The sequence below is a fragment of the Peromyscus californicus genome, unplaced genomic scaffold, assembly GCF_007827085.1.
Source record: "Peromyscus californicus insignis strain IS unplaced genomic scaffold, ASM782708v3 Scaffold_12__1_contigs__length_115047231, whole genome shotgun sequence".
Taxonomy (NCBI): Eukaryota; Metazoa; Chordata; class Mammalia; order Rodentia; family Cricetidae; genus Peromyscus; species Peromyscus californicus.
Window position 1 is genome coordinate 49,068,523 of NW_026294413.1, and position 20,992 is coordinate 49,089,514.

General features: G+C 46.5%; 1 protein-coding gene across 6 annotated transcripts in view; it reads left to right on the plus strand.

Annotated features, from left to right (window-relative positions):
- The window catches only part of Lrch1 (leucine rich repeats and calponin homology domain containing 1), a 201,801-nt gene that overhangs the window by 21,514 nt on the left and 159,295 nt on the right, over nucleotides 1-20,992 (plus strand). Inside the window, exon 1 of one of the 6 annotated variants that reach the window (XM_052732753.1) lies at nucleotides 6,759-6,822. The exons of the other annotated variants lie outside the window; for them this stretch is intronic. Coding sequence (XP_052588713.1) covers nucleotides 6,774-6,822 — 49 coding nt within the window. The 5' untranslated portion in view covers nucleotides 6,759-6,773. Of the gene's footprint in view, nucleotides 1-6,758; nucleotides 6,823-20,992 lie in introns of those variants that run through there. 6 annotated transcript variants of the gene reach the window in all.

The window sequence follows — 20,992 nt, forward strand, 5'->3', positions numbered from 1 at the left end:
TTTATTTGCATCAGATATCACGCTCTCCACTTTATGCTCTTTTTCACATTTAGGTCCCCAAGCAATCTTAGGAAGCAGGTACACACCGACTCTCATTTCCCTGAGATTCAGAGAGCAAGGCCCAGCATCCCATAGGTGCTGCGTGGAGAAACAGATTCAAATTTAGTTTGAGCACTCAGCTGGCTCTTTACAGCTCCTTGATGGGAGAGGAGAGGGGTTTCCTGAGGCAATGGAGGAGACTTAACTTGACATCTCATATGACCTTTGTTCTAGTGCAAGAGGTTCCCAGGTCTCCAAAGGCTGTGTTTAAATAGTTGTCACAGGGCTGAAAAGAGGAGGCATCCAAATCCAACCAGAGCTTCTGCTCCAAGGGATGCCTTACTGGTGTGGAAGAAGCACCATGTTTCATTCTTTAGGGCTAGATACTGGGGATGTTTTTCAGTTAGTCATAGCTTGGTTGTTGGGATCCTGAGCCTCGATGGCATGTTCTAGCAGGAGACAGTACAATCCATAGTCTGCTGAATTTATGAAAAGAACACTCATAAACAAAGCTATGTGACAGGTGAGTGAACTTGCAAAGCAGCCACAGGCTCTCTTATTATTTATTGGAGAGAGAGATGCAGTGCATGGCTTCATTTCGTGTGTGCACTCATGTGTGTTCAGGTGCATGTGCATTATGTGATAGAGTTGAGTGTCTACATTGGTCATTCCCCACTTCATATTGATACAAGGGTCTCTTGCTGAATCTGGAGCTCACAGGTTCCCTGGACTGGCTAGCTAGTGAGCTCCTGGGATCTGCCTGTCTTTAGCTCTGGAGTTGTGTAAGTATGTGTCCATGTCCAGCTTCATTGAGTGTGCTGGTGATTTGAGTTCAGGTGGTCTGGCAGGCACTTTACCAATTGAACCAGCTCCCCATTCTTACTTATCTTTAGAGGTAATTTTTAAAATACTTTTTCTATACTGGAGAAATACTACAAATTAAGAGGGGAGGAGCTTTAGTGTTGTGGTTCTGATTTGTGGCTTGCGGTTAGTCTTCTCCAGTTGTCCAGCTTTACGTCTCATCCCCTCTTCCTGCCTTTCCCAGTGCAGGAGTAAGTGGTAATGGCATGCTACTTTTTCATTGGTGGGCTCTTGACTCTAGGGCTACCCTAGAGCTCCTTCATTAGGGTAATGTACTGTATTAAAAACCCTGACTGGGCTTGGAGAGATGGCTGAGTGGTTAGGAACACTGGGTGTTCTTCTAGAGACCCAGATTTGGTTCTCAGCACCCATGTTGTGGCTCACAACCACATCTAACTCCAGTTCCAGAAGATCTGGTGCCCTTTCTGGCTTCCATGGCTACCAGACATGAATGTGGTGCACAGACATACATGCAGACAAAATGTCCATACACAAAAAATTGATATATAAATAAAATAAAATAAAAAAAGTTCCTACAAAAAGGAACTTTCTTATAATGTTGGAAAAATAATATTATAATATATGGGAAAATGGGTGATCAAAACACATCTCTTTAACTGCCTGTGCATCTTGGTGGTGATGCTGGGTGGTGGTGAGCATAGGTGCCCCAGCTGGTTTAAGTGACTGTTCCTTTCTGGGCTTTGGCTACATACCCGTTCTCATCGTTATCAGCAGAGGGTTTCTCTTGAGGGCCTGTGTACAGAGAACGGTTGTCAGTGGTGTGTGCAGCCCTGCACATTAACAAGACGGCCAGGGGAACTCATGTAGCAGTGACCCCGAGTTGGACACATTGCCTTTTGTGCTCAGTCGCTGGAGAAGAGCTCGCTGTGGGAACTGGTTTTCCACAAAGTAGACCGGTTACATCATTGCCAAAGTCAATGGAGCTTTCTAGAACCGCATACGATACGAAAGCCCTTCCTGGATTGAAGAGGTGCTAGATGCTCAGATCTCTTTGTCTTTCACTGGCTGGCGTCCTTTTCCTCTTGTGATCATTCTAAGGATGTAAAACCATCTTGGCTGTGTGAGAAATGGGCTTGGTGACATTCAAAGTCGTCAAAGTCAGATTTTCATACACCATTCTAAACCTCTGATTACCCCTCCCCCCGTTACTGCTTATAGCTGTGCTTAGAACTCTCATGTCCACCCAAGAACTATTTTAGAGGAGGACTCCCCTCGTTGCTCCTAATCCCCCTCGCTGGGGACTTGCATCTGTCTCTGTCACTTGTCTGGGAACATAGCTCTTGACTGATACAGCTGTCTTCTGTTCCCTTGGCCTGTCAGGCCTGGGTAAGCCACTCCCATCTCAGGCGCTGCCTGGGACTCCCTGTCCTGACTGTCCAGCTAGCCTCCAGCTCCCTGCATTTTGAAGGGAGGACTTCCGGACTCTGTTCCTGGCTTCCTGAAAAGCAGATGCAAAGCCTCTGAAGCTGCCAAAGTGCTCTGTCCAAATACACTTACTGTTTGTTGTATTTGAGCCATGCTGGAACTTGCTGCAATTCTTCTTGATGGTCTGTGACTTGGATTTGGCCCACAGCCTCTCATATGGCCCTGTGTCTCAGCCTTTGGTGAAAGGTGAAATGGATGAGTGAAAGAAATCAATGGCTGGCACTCAAGCAAATTCCGTCTGTGCCATATGAACACCTCTGAGTGACCCGGAACTCACTCTGTAGACCAGGCTGGCCTTGAACTCACAGAGATCCGCCTGCTTCCATCTCTCAATGCTGGAAATAAATCTGTTTGGAGACTTACAACAATGGTTGATGCTCAAACCCTACTTTCTATTTAGATAGATATATTTATTTTTATTTAATGGGTATGGTTGTCTTGTTTGTGAATAAAAAAATGAAATAAAAGGAGGCCATAACTATTCCTAAAGTATGGAGAAGATTTTTATCATAGACATGAGGAGAAATCAGGCAGAGGGAAGAGCCCAGACTGAACATGGCTGGCAGACTAAACCAGACCATGAGAGGACAGAGGGAGAGCAGGAGAGGAGCCAATGACAAGAGAGGCAGCCTGAGCCGAGAGGCCAAGAGACCGGCGTAGACAAAATGGCTCAGGCTGGGGGAGGTAAGTGAAACCCAGCCCCAGAGAAGGAGTTGTTTAGGCTTGGGGTAGGGTGAGAAGTGCCAAGAGGAGCCAGCCACACGTACTGCGAGAGACTTGACCCGGCTTTGAGACCTAACAGTCTGCGTGTGTATCTGCACACCACATGCATGCCTGGTGTCCACGGAGGCCAGAAGAGGGCATCGGATCCTCAGGAACTGGAGTTCCCGAGGGTTGGGAGCTGCTGCGAGAGTGCTTGAAATCGAACCCAGGTCCTCTGGAAGAGCAGCCAGTCCTAACCCACAAGCCGTCTCTCTAGCCCTTCTACCCCATTTCTTAAAGAATTTCCATCTCAACTATTCCCTGTCTCTGAACATATAAACTATTATATGCATACTCCAGGGTTTATAAAAGGAAAGGATAAGGCTGTTTTGCCTGTATGCATGTTTGTGCATCACGTATGTACTTGGTACTGGAAGAAGGCAGAAGAAGGTGTCAGATCCTTCAGGACTTGAGTTACAGACGTTGTGAGCCACCATGTGGGTGCTGGAAATCAAACCTGGGTCCTCTGGAAGAGCAGCCAGTGCTCTTAACTGCTGAGCCATCTCTGTAGCAAAAAGGAAAGTAAACAAAATGTAATGGCTTAAGAGAGCTTTAAAGAAGCCAGCCCATATGACTTAAAATTACAAAACACTTGTTTACGTTGGTTGCCTGGGTCACTTTGTGTTTGGTCATTTTTTTTTTTCATCCTTTGCTTATCTATTTCTTTAGGTGAGTTCAGCCAGAAGAAGTGTTATGGCAGCAGTGGTGATAAAGGTCGTTCTGTACCTTGGTCTCTGGGTGAGGTTTACCTGAAAGAGTTCTTGGATATTAGAACAATAAGTTCTTTTGGCCAACTAATAGTGAAATAAATGGAGGAAAAAAGTTGAACCAAAACCTTTCGGGTCAGCAAGAACCATTCTCCTCTATCAGGTAGAAGTCCCTGTTTGGGCCTACTTTTCTGCTCTCTCTTTCTCCACTGTTCAGACAAAGTGAAATGATGACTCCATGCTGAGGGACCCCATGCCAGGACAAAGGGTCCAATTCTCTGCCGATTAGGAATTTAAAAGACCTTTTATTTCATTCATTCATTCATTCATTCATTCATTCATTCATTCATTCATTCATTGTGTTTGCTTGTGTGTGTGTGTGTCCATGTCCATGCCTGCACATATGCACATTTCGAGCACACTTTGTGCTCCTTCTAACTGCAGGTTCTGGGCATTGAACTTGGGTTTATAAAGCATGGCAGCAAGTGCCTTTACCCGCTAAGCCGTCTCATGGTGTTTTCTGTTGGTGTGATGTTTAAGCTCAGCTATGTACCCCCAGTGTTGATGATGGTAGCCAACAGTAAGGCTTAGAGATAGGCCTAAATAGAGAGCTCATACTGCATCCTCACGGTCTGGCGAAGGAACTGGGCCCGAGAGCTTTCTTTGTCAGGTTTATGCTCACGAGTGATTCTCCAGGTTGAAGCACATGCTTTATCAGAGCGTACATCTGCAAAATTAAAAGCTGTGCATGAGTGTGCGGGTGGGTGGGGGTGATAGAGCGGTTGGAGGTGGTCTCCATTCTCTTGAGGTGTGAGGTGGTCTCTCAAGCTCTTCAGGTCGGCGCGTCACAGCTTTGCCTGGAGTGGGTGTTTTGTGGCTTCTTGTGTTGACTGTGTGCTGGCAACACTTCATCGGCACTGGGCAGTGCCTTGAAAATAGTTGGTGATCACTTGCAAATGAAAATGTAGTTTTCCCCAAGGGAGTCTCGCTAGGCAAACAAGCTACTCTTAAGGGTAGGCTGCATGTCCAGCAGTAGATGGTCAACAGAAAATGAACTCACTGACACCATTGGAATTTCCTGGTCTCATAATGTCATGTCAGGGCTTTTTCTTTTTTAAAAATTTTATCTTAATTTTTTTTTCTTTTTTTTCTTTTTTTTTTTTTTTTTTGGTTTTTCGAGACAGGGTTTCTCTGTGTAGCTTTGCGCCTGTCCTGGAACTCACTTGGTAGCCCAGGCTGGCCTCGAACTCACAGAGATCCGCCTGGCTCTGCCTCCCGAGTGCTGGGATTAAAGGCGTGCGCCACCACCGCCCGGCTTAATTTTTTTTATTTATATTTTCTCCTCCCTTGTGTATTCTGTATTGTGGCTTCCAGTTAAATGTTTTTATGGGATTCCTGAGTGTGGGAAGAGTGGGTTTCTGTGTCTGAATCTGTTTCTTGAGTCTTTTCTTGGCTTCCTTCCCTTCTGTTTGTTTTGTCCTATTCCTATGTGTTATTTATTTGTTTTATCTTACTATATGTTACTATTGTCCCTTAGATGCTTGCTTGTTTTCTGAGAGAGACAGAAAGGGGATGGATCTGATGGGAGAGGAGGTGGGGAAGAACTGGGAGGAGTAGAGGGAGGAGAAACCATAATCAGAATATATTATGTAAGGAAAAAAAATCTATTTTGATGAAAGGAAAAAAAATGAAAATAGTTGGTGATCAATATGTGCTTATTGGACCGATGCATATGGACCTGAATGATGCCGAAAGCATCGCCCAGTTAATGTAAGTGAGTCATGCCTGGGCAGTAAGAACTCTGCTTTGTAAATGATGCCAACTTTGGTGAATTTGGAGAGTTGGAGAATCACATTTCTTCTATCTAGATGCTCCTTGCCTGACCAGAGTCAGTGGTCCCTTCCATCGTACTGTAGGATCCTGCATTTACTCTTCATTAGTCTCCCTCTTGTATTGTATTTCTGTATTCATTTGTCTATAGAATCCTAGTCCACTTCTAGAAATCACCACAAACCCAGTGGCTTTGTGAATCAGCCTTTCATTATGGGGATAAAATACTTGAGTTCAGTGACTTAGAAGAAGGGCAGGCTAATTTGGTCTATAAGTTTCTTAAGGTTTGGTTCTATTGCTTATGGCCTGTGGTGAGGTAACATGGTCAGGGCAGGAACATATGGTGGAAGAAACTTCTCACAGCTGTCTGAAGGGAGAGAGAGTGGAAGGAGCTGGGTTCCAGTATCCTCTTCAGGAGAGTGCCACCAATAACCTAGCTTCTGTTACTATGGTACATGAAGGTTCCACTACTTCTCAGTGGCACCGCATGTTGGTGACTGTCCTTTAGCACATGAACCTTGGGGGACATTCAAGATCCACATTTCAGTGGGGTTGGGAGTATGGGCCCACCTTAGCTGAGTCCTCTTCTCTTGGCTTCACAGTATTGGTGTTTCATGGGTCTGTGCTCATCTGAAACAGGGAGCCCCCATTCCAGGTCCCCAGGTTATTGACTTAATTTAGTTCCTGTGGCTGTGGAAGCCACAGTGGCCTTTTCCTTGTTGGTCAACAGGAGACTGACCTTCTCTCTTTTTTGGGGGTGGGCATCACCTGATTAGGGTAGGCTTACTCAGGAAGGCTCAGAGGGACTGATCAGAATCCTTAATGACATCTACAAAAATCAATATGCCATATAGAATGACGTGTGTAACCATCAGAGTGCTACCCCTCACATCCCCAGGTCCCACCCATACTCAAGTGGAGGGGATCAGGTAGGATGTTCTCCCAGGCAACATAGATGTGGGGGTGATTGAATGGGGGTGAATTCTGATTGGTGGGACCCTAGCAACCAGCTCTTGGGTAAAATACATGAACAAAGATACAGGTTGAGTATTGCCGAATGCAGTGGCCAGCAAATGTATCACCTGTGAGCTGTTTCCTTGGTAACTGAAAGACATACATGAAGAAGAAATGACAAGAAAAAGAAGGAAGAGAGAGGAGGAGACAAAGCCTGACCTGGGTTGGTGTCACATGGTATTTCTAAGGGCTCCCCGCTCCCAGGCTGTTGTTTCTTTGCTCAGAGGTCAGGAGCTGTGAGTCTGGGGTGCTGCTCAGCGGCACAGCTGCTGTAGGTGTCCTATGGCACATGGGAGGAAGGGAAGCCTCGTTAGTTAGACTGCAGATTTCAGAGGTCTCGTCTCTGCCCTGGGCGGAAAGCAAAACCCAGGTGGGTCCCTTCTAACGACATGCACATGGGGGCAGCCCCCTCATGTCCCGAGGCAGGGAAAGACAATAGATACTTGCCTGTCAAATCTCCTGGCTGTGGCTAGCTCGGAAGAAGGCATCGGAGCTGTGTGTCTGTGTTGAATTTGGCAAAGCAGAAGGGGTGTGTACTTGGTGGCGCCCATGTGGTTCAAGTCTCCATGACTTCACACCACTCAGCCCAGCCTAAATTGCTTCCAGGGCAGACAATGGCTTGTGTCCCTGACAGCCCTGGGCCTGGGTGCCATCTTGTGTAAACACTGCTGCTTTTAGCTCATTGCAGAGGCTGGAGGATGATGTGTGAACAGAAGCCGGAGGGTGTCATTAAGATGCAGAGGAAACTATGACAGGCGGAGGAGGCTGGTAATGTACAGATGCAGAAAGCCTTTGTTTCCTCTGATTGGCAGACAGATACGTGCAGAGATCCTTTGGGGGCTTTTCTGGATGGGAAGGTTGATGTTACTTTTTTGATTTTTCAGTTCCTGCTCCCCTCCAGAAATACTTTGGACTCCTTTGAGTACAGAAACAGCTTGTTGGCCCTGTGGTCTCCTCAAGCTGCTACAGAAGTAACCGTTGCTGGGTTGGATTTGTAGACCTAGGAACTATACTGTCAGATGGTGGGAACTGCGTGTGTAAGATATGGCTTGAGTGCCAGAAAGGGCAGGGGAGCATTCTGTGGGGGAGCTCCCCAGTGGAGGGAGAGAGGCAATTCTTAATTTTATTAATGGTTTTTTAACTGGCACAGCCAGACTCTGGCCTCGAACTCTGTAGAGAAAACCCAGAGCTGAAAAGTTACGTCCCATTGAAGAATGTTGGGGTGTTTCCCCCTGGATGGTTGTAGGTAGTGGGGATGAAGTGGAGGGCATGCCGGGAGCAGAGGGAGGCTTGTGTTTTCAAGCATTTGTTTGTGGTTCTTGGAATAAACGCAGAATACACCGAAGGATTCCTCTAGAAACCTTGGTCCAGCTGACTCTGCCAAACGGGGGGCTGTTTGTGCGCTCCCCTACAGTGTCCAGTTACAGCACCTGTTTGCGGGGCTCTGAGCAATCATCTGTCTGTTTTTATAGATCATCAAGGAAATGAGTAACAAAGTGGATCATCTGAGAACTCCATGAGCAAGATGTCTGCCAGCTCACTGGGGAGGCTGAGGTGTGAGGATTGAGAGTTCAAGGTCATCTTGGGATACATAGGGAGTTATATGTACATGTAACACACACACACACACACACACACACACACACACACACACACACACTGGACTAATAAACTGTTTTTGTCTGTACACCCCCACACGTGGCGGAATGGTGGATTGATACTGTTTTTGTTTATACACCTGCACACATGGTGGGTTGATGGATGTTTTTGTTTATACACATGCACACATGATGGATTGATACACTCTATGTTTTGGTCTGTACACACACAGCAGACTGATGGCTGTATATTTTTGTCTGTTCACACATGGTGGACTCGTTACTGTATGTTTTCAGCTGTGCTTACACAGACACGCACGGTGGACTGATGACTGTGTGTTTTTGTCTATCGAGCTCTTTCTGTGCCTTTTTTTTTTTTTTTTAAATTTTTCCTTTTCTGCAGAGTCTTACTATATAGCCAGGCTGACCTCAAACTCTCCAGGATCTTCCCATGAGCTGGTTTTACAGGCATATGCAAGCTAGTTCTCCTCCCCCAGCCCCCCATGCATGTTCACTTGGTAGCCAGTGGGGAATAATGATTTTTCCACCTGTGAACCTTTGCTTGGCTGACTTAAATGGGCTGGAGGTCCAGCAGTTCCTTCCCTGTGTTTTCTCACTACAGATCTGCTAATGTGGATAATAGATAACAGCATGTCCATATTCACCCATCCCAGTTCCTTCCCCTGAGGTCCCTTGTTGCACAATCCATTTCAGAATGTATCTTCCCATGCATTCATGGGAGGCTGCCGACCTTCTTCCCAATACAGGCGTGCATGCGAATGTCCACATCTTGGTCTCTTAAAAAGGTCTCATTTCAGAAATGTGTTGAGTTCCTCGTTGGCCAGTTTGAAATGTCAAAGCTGAAGGAAGCCGATGATCAGAACCTCTGCTCTGTGAGGTGAACTTTGTGGAATTTCTGAGTTCTTCAGGAGGACTTGGCATCTGGCCCTGGGAAAGAGGTTTAGATCCTGTCTCCTAGAGAAGTGGATCGTCTGCATCAAGGAGCAGGTGCAAGATGAGCCCTAGGGCACTTGGCATGAACGCTGTTTGGGGTTTCTGTTCAATGCCTTTCCTGGCCTTTATTCCTCTCCCAGGCTCACTCCTGCTGCTTCCCTCTTTACGGGGAAAGTAGGATTCGACTCATTCTCGTCTGATACCGAGCAAGCCTCCCAAAAGCTTTGTGGTCCTATTTTCAGTGGAGGAGTTCTTAAAACTAATGGTATCACTTGCCTCCCCTGCATCCTGGAGCCCGGGGAGGCAGTGAAGCTTGTGTTGCTGATGTTGTGAAGATGTGGGTTCTTTCCCATGGTGTTGAAGAGCCGCTCAGCCATTGTCTAAGTGTGATGATGGCCCCTGTAGTCTCTTTCTCTTTCAGCCTTAGGTGTAGGGGCGTGAGCATGCACATGTGCACAAGTTAGTACATGCTCATGCTCTTGGATGTGTGTGGGCGCCGGAGGTCAACTTCAGGTGTCACTCCTCAGTCATTGTCTGCCTTGTGTTTTGAGGCAGAGTCTCTCACTGGCTTGGAGCATGTGGTGCAGGCTTGATTAGCTGGCTGGTGAGTCCTGGGGATCCACTTGTTCTCCCTCCCCCTCCCCTCCTGCCAGAATTACAAATGCCTGATGCCATGCTGAAGCTTCTTAAATGTGGGATCTGGGGACTGAACTCACGTTGTGCTCGCGAGTTTCACTTGCAGTTTACCAACTGGCTATGTCCTCAACTTCCCTTTGTGTATTTTAACTGTATCTCAGTGGACTTTGGTTTCCTAAGGTTTTCTTCATGTGCTTATGTAAGTGTGTGGACTTAATACTTATTGCTTATTTTGGGGGATTGAGGGAGTGTGAGACAGGTCTCATGATGTATATAGCTCCTGGCTGCCCTAGAACCAACTGCCTAGACCAAGGTGCCCATGAACTCACGGCTATTCTTCTGTCTCTACCTTTTAATGTTGGGATTTCAGATGTGAACCACCACACCAAGCTAGTCCTTAACTTTAACATGCCAGACTAGCCTTGTGATAATTTTATAGTCAAAATCCACATGGACTGTATTAACACTGTTTTATAAAGAGCCACTTGTGAGAAATGGACCTTCTGGAACAGAACCAGATGCAAAACATGGATGGGATGTGTGTGGCAGTCAGGAACCCCTGTGGAAGTGTGGTTTGGTTAGGTGTAGAAATTCCTGTCTCAGAGCACTTCCATGGGAACCAAGCAGGGGGAGAGCCGAGCCTTTTCACTACTGAAAAGCAGAGTGGGGATTGATGGGGTCCTACTGGTATGGAGAGGTAGTTTCTTAAGGGAAGGGCAGTTTTTGTAGGACATTGGAAACCTTTCCAGCTTGGCACAGGAACAGATGTCTGTCTGCCACCACTGGGATGGTTTGGAGAGTGGTGGACTTTCTGTCACCTGCCCCAGAACATTTGGGACCTTCCTCTTAGGAGATGCTTGGGAGCAGATGACACACTCCTGCTGCTCTTGAGAATTACCGTGGGTCTTTCCAGAGCGTGCCAGGATTTGACAGAAAGGAGTGTGAGCTGAAATCCATGGACCCGGATGTGTGCCTCACCTACCTCTGTACTGTCTATTCAAGTAGTTTCCACTTCTGATCCCCCTCCCTCCCTCTCTTTACTTTTAATCTTTTTTTTTAAATTTAAAAAAAAAATTTTTTTTTTTTTGGTCATGCCCTGTAGATGTCTGTTTTTAGACCCACCCTGCTGTGTAAAATCCGAGTTCTCAGTGCCGTGAGCCAGTGTGGCAGGGGAAATCAGCACTTTAGAATTTACTTTTTTCTTTTTTATCTTGAGTTTGACCCCCTTAAAAGCTTTACATGTTCTCTTCACAGGGCTTTGGACGTGGACCAGGGAAGCTGTTTCTAGCCAGTCAGGTAGCTAGAAAAAGCCTGACTCATAGATAATATTACGTAAATGTTGGTAAAAGGAGAGAGAGAGGAAGAAAGTATGACAGGCAGAGGGAGAGTGTGACCATAGCTACAGCGAAGGGACATTTTGCTGAACTGACCATTATATTTGTTCCTGGGAAGGTGTCATGGAAGGGTCTGTGACTGCCAGTCACTTGCAATTGACAGCCAGATAGCTAGAGTTTTGGTGAGGTGACATCCTTGTTTGTTTTCTCATTCGGCATCTGTACAGGGATCCCTTCTTGCACTGAGGACTGAGACTGACTGTAAATGATAGTGTTGGGATCAGGATGGAGTTCTGGGATGTTACATTGCATTTTGTTGGCATGAGTAGCTTTTCTGGATCTTTCCAAGCAGAGAAGAATATTAGGTATTGTGGATAGATATAGCTGTTTTTACCAGGATTTTATGATAAAGCTTGAGGTTTTGCAGCAGGGTCAGTGAGTCCCACCAGGTCTCAGTTTTATTATAAAGAAAAGGAACTGGTCACTAAATGTCCCCAGTAGTGGCTGCTGGAGCAGACTCATGAGATACTATCTTTGCTGAGGATCAAACAGCACATGGCAGATGTGAGAAGAGGCTCAATAAGTCTAGGCTGTTCTTTGCCTCTCCAAGATGCTTGGATTGTAATGACCACACTCTGGGGATACTCCTTGCTCATGGTGAGGTCTCTTGTCCTCGTTGTTATTCTGATTCCAAAGAATAGAGGGGTGTGGCCTCCAACACCGCCAGACCCTGCGTTCTTCCCATCTCCTGGAAGGGCAGAACCCTCGAAGGAGCTCACAGCCCTTTTTACCTCTTCCTGTGACCTCTGCATCTGTCTGCAGTTGCACTTGAAATGGTATGTGTGATGTCCATACTGATGGAAAGGATGCCAGTTGAGGATTGAGGGTTGAGTTTTGACAGCGATGAAGGCAGGTTAGACAACCTTTCAGGATGCTTCTGATGGTTTTGAAGTAAGCAGCAGACATTTTAGAAGTAGCAGAGAAGAGGTAATAAAGGTGTTAAGATACACATATGACTGCCTGAGGGGAAGGGTTTGAGTTGACGGATGAATCTCCCAGGAGACTCATGACGCGCGTATGATGACTTAGGAATTTGAAAAAAAAAAAAAATTCCAAAGTATTTTGTTCTTGTGTTACAGTAAAATTTTGGAGATTAAATACCATTGGTTTTGCTGGTGAAAAGTTGAAAAGTTGATCTGCTTTATTGTTCACATTGGGTGTGGTGGGGGCTAGAAGTGAGAAACTTCGCATAGGTTCGGGTGAATGAAACTGAGGACATGACGGATCCTAGGTATGGCTGAGGAGAAGGTTTTTATTGTAGGTATGAGGGAGAGGACAGCCAGAGACGTCTGGAAGGGTCCAGACTGAACACGGCCAGCAGAGCAGACTGGACCATGAGGAGTTGGAGGGGGGGGAGGAGAGAGAGGGAGCAAAGAGAGCATATTATGAGAACCTAGAGAACTAAAAATGGCTGCCTTCTATAGGAGTCAGAAGCTGGGGGAGGGAAACAAAGCCCAGCCCTGGAGAGGGAGAGGTTTAGGGTAGGGGCCGGGTGAGAAGTGCTGGGAAGAGCCACAGGTACTGAGTGACCCTGGTCCTGGGTTTCTGTGGGACCTGACATCAGGTAGCCATGAGAAGACGTAGCCCACTTGGATTTGTACACAGCCTGTGAACCCATCTCTATGTTCCCTCCTCCCGGTTGCTGACATTACTCTTAAGGTTTTCATTTCCTTTTGATATGACGGAGTCGTTAAGGGATGGTGGGGCTCGGGCTATTAGCATTCTGGGGACCTTTAAATATGATTTAATGTGAGAAAATCAGAGGAATGTGCAGATTCTAGGCCACATTTCTCCCCGATGAGCCTCATAGAATTGTAAATGTGGAGTTATTCGATCTTTCCTGAGTGACTTATTTTAGAGTCATTAGTATTTACAGCACGCTGTTCAATAAAGCATGAAAACCAGAGCCGTACAGTTTCGGTTTTATCTGAAGTCGTAAAATATCTTTTATGTACACAGTAAATCTGGGATAGATTATAGTAGAAAACCTCCACAGACCTACTGTCCTGAAAGTGGTGGCGGTTTTCAGAGATAAATAAGTAACCTATAATTCTGATTAAAGTCTCTGCCAGTTACATGTTAAATAACCCTCGACTCTCCTCTTTTCCTTTTCCTTCCTTTTCCTGATAGATGCACTTACTTTGTGATGTGTAAAGCCTTAATGGCAGTTTCCTCTGCCCCAGCTTTTAATTATTAAGAAATCTTAGGAAAATGGGGGAAAAAAGGTACATTTTGCACACCTGTAAACCTTCCAGTTAGATTCCATTGTCCTGCATGTGCTGGATCTGTGTGTGGGTGCATTTGGCTGTGTGTGTGTGTGTGTGTGTATGTATGTGTGTACAAATACAGATGCATACGTATGACTGCATATATGCATCTATGTGTATACATACATGAACAATTTGAGGTAACTGGGGTAAGCAGATTCCTTCTCCACTCCCCTGCCACACTCCATCTTTTTCCTTTTCTGCATGTTGGACCAAGGGTCTCAGACCCTGTATGTTCAGTGTCTCTTTCCTTCAGATAGAAGCATTCTCCTACATAAAGGCAGAAACATTTGAAAATACTAACGCTGGCAGTGAGCTCATCCTCTCAGGAGGATGGATGAGTGCTATATTCAGTACACTTCCAGCCACCCCCCCCCCCCCCCCCCCCAGTCACTGCTGTCACTGGAAGATGTTTATGTTTCCCCTGAACTAAGATCTATTCATGGTCTTCATTGTGATGTGCTTGCTGGCTCTGGAATCTCTTTGGCATTTATTCTGGAGTCTAGAACGGTTCTCACCCATTGCTCCTATCAGGCTGGCTTTTTAGGAGCTCAGCCGCTTTGAGGTGTTGGATTGTTTGTTTTTTTCCTTGTCTCTCTATTCTAGAAGTATGGCATGGTGGTCAGGCCAGAAAGCTGGATGTCATTGTTCATTCAGTCTCTCTCAGGTAGGTGAGGTGGAGGGACTAAGGAGTAATTGGTGTTGTTTTTGCAGAGTGATTTTTCTTACAATGTGAACCTCCTCTTAGTATTGGGAACAGTGGGAAATGGCCACTTTATTGGACGGCAGTTCCGTACACGTCTGCTTGGAGGCCTCTCCTGATTTTAAAAAATCTGGCTGGGGCTTGTCCCCACATCGATGTCTGTTTCTCCTTTGACTGTCCTGGCCACGAGTGTGTGTGTCACTAAGGGTGTTTCCCATAGTGTGGCAACACTTCCATGTCCCTTGCCTTACCCGGCAGCCTTGGTTGGAGCTGTTGACGGCAACAATAGTCTTACTTCATTTAAAACATGTTTAAAATTATCCTTATTATTGTTGTGTATGTGTGTGTATACATGAGTGTGCATGCAGGTTCATACGTTTGTGCGATCATGTGTGTGTGTGTGAATGCGTGCTTATGAAAGTGAGAGGGCCTCCTTGGATGTTGTTTATCAATCCCTGTCCACTGAGTCTCTCGCCGGTCGGAAATACCTGTTTAGTCTAGGCTGGGCAGTAAACCGCAGGCATCTGCTGGTCTCTGTCCTCTTGGTGTCGGGATTATAAATGCACGTCTCCTGGCTTCCTACATTAAGTACTGGGCTTTGAACTCAGGTCCTGATGCCGTGTGGCAGGCATTTGAGCCTCTGAACTCTCTCCCCACCCCAACCCTGTTACTTCTATAATTTTTTGAAGGCCGAGGCAGCTCCGTGCCATCCCAAGTAAGTTCATTTATTCCCACTTAGCACTTTTTTTCCTAAGTTGGGTGAGGAGAAGGTTTTCTGGGTCCACAGTGGATTTCATCCTCTGCTTCGTAAGTCGATGTCTTCTCAAACACTGGGCAGATTCCGTTGACCATGTTAGTTTAGCTGCCGCCTCTCGCGGGTGCTTATGTCCTTCCAAGTAGATGGAGACGTTGGTTCTCGTGTGTGGTTTTCTTTTCAGGAGCTGAGGCGTGCCTTCTCTGGTCTCAGCTTCCCGTGGCTGTGGCATTTCTTGTCTTTTTGGGTCTTCCGTTTCACTTGCACAGAACTGGGAATTGCACCCCGGCGGAGTCCCTTCCTGCTCTGACGCTCCTGCCCCATGGCCTTGGGACCGCCCCGCAAGGATACTTTTCTGTTTGCCCCACAGCGAAACTCGGCCTTAGCTTTGCTATAAATGGCAAAGTTACTGAATTGCTTTGGCTCCATGCCAAGTGCTGGAAATAATTGGGGAGTATAAAAAACACAGCTTTCAAAGGAAAATATTTATTTTAGGAGCCTTCGGTAGGCTTGTGTGTGTGTGATTATCATGTTCGCAATGAGTTAGTTCCTTTCTCTAATTGTGTGAATAAACCTCCCTGAACATCTAATTTACTGAGCTGAAACTGATTCTTGTTGGACGTTGTCACGGCTTTGGGAGGGCATGAATGATGTAACCGAATTTGAAGAAAACAATTCTGTTCTGGATGTGCGTTTGATAGACAAGGAGGGCTGCTCCTAGCATGTCCTTTTCGTTGTTGTTAAGATTTGTTTTCACTTACATGTACACATGCATGTGTGTATGTATGTGTGTGTTCATGTGAGTGCCACATATATGGGTGCCCACTGAGGCCAGAGGAGGGTGTTGGATCCCCTGGAAATGCAGAATGTTGTGTGCCACCCCAAATGGGTGCCATGACTCAAACTTGGGTCCTCTGTAAGAGCAGCAGGCGCTGTTAACTACTGAGCCATCTTTCTAGCGTACTGTTTTTTTTTTTTTTTTGAGGCAGGAGCTCATGCAGCTCAGACTGACCTAGAACTCTGTATGTAGCAGAGGCTGGCCGTGAATTTCCATCCCATTGCTTTCGCTTCCCAAGTGCTGGGTTCACAAGTGTGTACCAGACATCCAGCATTCATGTTCAAGTACAGTTTGCTCAGCTGAAGCTCCAGACTCGCTACCTCACCCTTGCCCCACTGGCAGTTACGTGGACGAATAAGGACAAAGCATAATTCCGGATGTATGAAAATGGCACAGTGAAACCTATTACTTCGTGTGCTCACTAGAAAATAATAAAAAAAAAATTAAAATTATGATTTCAGAGAACCCTCAGTCTGCTAAACCTCCCTTGAGTCCTTGCACCCGAATGAGGCCCCGGGAGGCTAAGATCAAGTCCCTGGCCTTGAGGTCAGTGAGACACTTGCCTCAGAGGCGAGGCAGTGGTGATAGGAGCCATTAATGGTGCTTTGAATTAATAAAGTAGGCCAGGGGGGTTGGTTATGGTCATTTACTGTTCTCTAAAGATTTACATTTTCAGTTCAGCCCATTGGATGAATAGTATGGGAGACATCCACCGTGTGGGGCGTGAGAGGTGCTCAGTGGGCCTTTAGGAAGGTTGTCTGTCACAGAGTCCTTAAACTTTGTCATGGAACCGGGTAAGAAGCCATTCCCCCCGTTTCCAAGGTTTCTTGGAATCATGTGGCTTAGGAATCAAGACACAGAATCCTGTTTCCACATTCTCAGGAGAGGCGCAGTGTCCGGCCCCAGCAGCACCTTACGTAGCCCAGACCTTGATTTTGAATGTAGCTGTGCAGGCCAGTGGCCTGCAGGCATTCCCTGGGATGTGCAGAGGAGTAGATTTTTAAATCGTATCTGTTAATAGTGAGGGATCCCTAGCATATATTTATGGGTTTATCTTTTAATGAACAGGAGTGTTTCTCAGTCAGGGTGCACTTCGGTGTAGAGGCAGCCGAACTGTGATGTGTGTGAAAGAGTCCCGCTGAGGTGGCTCTGCTGGGTCATTGCATGTCTCCCTATTCTGGATTCTTCAGCCACCATAGGCAAGGGCAGGAGAGAAGAAGTGGATTGGAGGAGGATGCTTCTTGCTGTGTACGATGGATGCTAAGTGCTTTGCAGCGATGTGGGGTTTCCTCCCCTGGCTTGCTGGCTAGAGGGTGTTGGACTCATGTTGACCCAGATAGCTTGGTTCCTGCAGGTCTGGCTTTCTCTTCTGCGGCTGTGTGGGTAAAGGGTGCTGTACCCCAGCAGGTGTATTGCAAACCTCACTGGACACAGCCAGTTCTATCACTCTAGACTTTTTCCCCCCCGAGATGTTATCACCTTCCCGAACTCTGCTCCATGTCTGGCCTTTGGTGACTCTCTGCTACTTTGCAGGCTAAAATACAGACTAGTTTGTTGTGGAATCCAGCCCCGATATGACCCTTTCCTCCCCTCTTGCCCGGGCCTGGCTTATGAAATGCTTTTGTGAAGGAGATGTAGGTTGGATAGAGTTTGTTTAGCATGTGGCTTTCTCCGTCTCAGGCCCTTGTGCCTTCTGCATGCCTGTGTTCTTCTTGTTCATACTCTAACCCTCCAAATCCCTGTGTCACTCTTGGCCAAGGTCCCCCACTCCCGGCAGCCTTTCCCAAGTCTCTTAAGCATTTTCAAGTGCTGAGCCCGTGTTTCTAGTTTTTCCAAACCTGAAGGAAATTTAGGCTCCAAGCCATTAAAAAAATATTCGAGAGTGCTTGATATTTTTACTTCTTCAATACAAGAAGTTTTATCAATGTGTTGCCAAGTATTACTTGAGATATTTTGTTTTTATGGGCATATATATGTTTTGTTTGTATATATGTCTGTGCATCATGTGCATGCCTGGTGTCTTGGGAGGCCAGATGAGGGTATGGGATCTGGAGTTATAGGTGGTTGTGATCTGCCTTGTGGGTGCTAGGAATTGAACCCAGGTCCTCTGGAAGAATAGCAAGTGCTCTCAACTGCCAAGGCAACTCTCCAGCCCCAACCAAGCATGTTTTGACAAGACTTGAAACAAAAATGTTTCGTATAATGTCTATTGATTTAGTCCTAAGACATGAATGGCCTAGATAAATTTAGCTAACAAGACCTGTCATTCTTCAGACATTTTGTCTTTTAGGAACCTCAGTGCTGAGTATGGGGCCAGGAGTTAAAAAGTTATTTATTGAAAAGCCTTCGGGGCGAGTCACGGGACTTGAATACATTTTTTTCCCTTACAGTCCTGGGATGAAGCAAGAACCAGCAGTGTGCTTGGGAAGTGCTCCAGCTCTGAGCCCCACCCCAGCTTGAGTCACTGGGTTTTAGAACTGGGGTAATCAAGGTGACTTCAGTTACAGTAGTAAACTAGGTCCTCGGATAAGCGAGGATGCGATGCTGTGACCCAGTTGTTCCGGGGGTGGATTAAGTGGTCACTGCTTAACCTCTCTCATCAGCCACCATGCCTTTGTGATTAATGCCTTGGTCGCTGCCTGCTGCCTGCTGCCTGCTGCCTGCCCTGGGTGGGGTGAGGCACGAAGTGGGTAGACACTGCCTCTCTATCAGTTCCAGGGAGACTCCCAACCTCTGTCAACTTCCTGCCCCTCCAAATTCTGAGCTCACCCTGATGTGATTTTGTTGTTATGGTTTTGATTAAGTTTCCCCGCAAAGAACAATGTGGAAAAAGCTCTGGATTATTTTGTGTGACTTTTTTTTTTTAAATCATATATCATTTCTTTTTATAAAGCTGATTTTAAATAGGTAAGACATAATGCAAAGGTGTCATTGTTGAGAAATGAACCTGGGATTACACGTTCTTGTAAATATGAGCACTAGTTAAAGCTGATCCTTGTAGCATTTGTCAGAATGTGACATGTGACAGAAACAATTTTAAGTACTCTATGCATTCGGGTTACCCATTTAAGATCCCATGAGGTGATTGATGGCTATTATCCTCATTGAAGCACAGACAGGTTAGTAACTTGCCCAGCATCACACAGCCAATAAATGGCAGAGCTGGGATTAAGTGCAAGCAATCTGATTCCAGAAAGCAAATCAAGATAGTTAATTGTCTTTTCATTTTTGTACTGTGTGTGCGCACTCGCGTGCGCGTGTATGTGAGTTTGTGTATGGGTTCAGGTACACGTGTTATGCAGACCAGAGGCCAGCCCCTAGGAGTTGTCTACCTTGTTTGTTTGTTTGTTATTTTGTTTTTCTGACATGATCACTCAACTGGCCTGGGGCTTGCCCCCTTTTAGGCAGGCTGGTCACTGAGTCTCAGGGATCCGTTTTCTCCACCACCCCAGTGCATACTGAACCACCATGCCTGGCTTTTCACATGGGTGCTGAGGATCAAACTCCTATTTCCTTTTCCTGCTGTATGTCACCATGTCTACAGCCTGTCAGTCACATAGCGTGCAACGTCACTAACTTGGTACCCCTGCTCCGCAGCCCTACTCCATTGTACCCCTGGTCCGCAGCCCTACTCCATTGTACCCCTGGTCCGCAGCCCTACCCCATTGTACCCCTGGTCTGCAGCCCTATCCCATTGTACCCCTGGTCCATAGCCCTACCCCATTGTACCCCTGCTCTGCAGCCCTACCCCATTGTACCCCTGGTCCGCAGCCCTACCCCACTGTACTCCTGCTCTGCAGTGGACTGATTCTTCTGCCTTCCCCACACAGCAGCCCCAGATGGGCAGGAGAGTGGTAGAACCGTTATGGTCAAGTCAGCATTTCCACTCCGCAGAGATGGATCTGAGCTAGCCTCATGGCTCGCCCAGGTTTATTACGGACCGACATCTGTTGCCCCTGAGTGTATCCAGCCGGGGCTGAAGCAGCATCTGCTCTTCTAGCTTCCTCCTGCCTTTGCAAATCTTAGACTTGGTTTGTTTTGATGGTGACTGCAGAGGAAGAAGGTTCTAGCCACGACTCAGCATGAGTCCCGTGTCATCGGTTGGTACTTCTGGAGCCTTTGCATGTGACAGCAATAGACCCAAGGAGACTTGACGAGTCAGCCAAAGCCCTAGGCACAGAGTCCTACCTAGCCCAGAAAAAATTCTTTGTTGGTGACTGGCCCCTTGCAATCCATTCTTTCTTTGACTAGCCTTTGTAGGAATGAGATGTTCAAGTTGGGAAAGCGATTAAGAATGGTAGACCTTGCCGGGCGGTGGTGGCGCACGCCTTTAATCCCAGCACTCGGGAGGCAGAGCCAGGCGGATCTCTGTGAGTTTGAGGCCAGCCTGGACTACCAAGTGAGTTCCAGGAAAGGCGCAAAGCTACACAGAGAAACCCTGTCTCGAAAAACCAAAAAAAAAAAAAAAAAAAAAAAAAAGAATGGTAGACCTAGCTGGACGTGGTGGCTCACACTTGTGAGCCACCATCATTGCCAGCATTTGGGAGATAGAGGCAGGAGGATTACTGTGAGTTTGAGGCCAATCTGGGTTACAGTAAGAATCTACCTTGAAAAAAGAATGGCAAATATATTTTAAGAATAAGCGTAATCATCACAGCATCACTGAAAGCTTAAAAACTTTTCATTGTGATGTCCAAACGCCTTTCACAGTAACCCATTTTGAGAGTTGAAAGCAGAAGTTTCTTTTACAGGCAGTGTCTCCTATTTTAGCTTCACAGAAAGGAGAAGGAGCTCTTTAAGGTGGGGGAGGGAGGCGACAGGATCCGGGTGGAATGTGGCATTGTGGTGGAGCAGGTGTGTGGCCTGTGTGCTTGAGACCAGAGCTCACCTCCAGTCTACAAAAAGCAAAATCAAAAGTTTCTTCCATGATAAGCAGGTTGGGTTGCTGCGGCCTGAATTTTCTATAAAGCATGGAAGACACACAGTTACCTCAAGGAGCTCCAGGGCCCTGGCTCCCTAGCTCTAAACATTCTGGCTCTCAGGCAGGCAGCCCATTCTGGTTGTAAATCCATGTGTCTGTCTTCGCCATGGAGTAAAAAAAGTCTCTTGTTATTTTGCAAGGATGCTGTGATAGTGACAGTATGCCTGCCATCTGCTCCGATTGCTGTGATGTAAGACACTTGATGTTA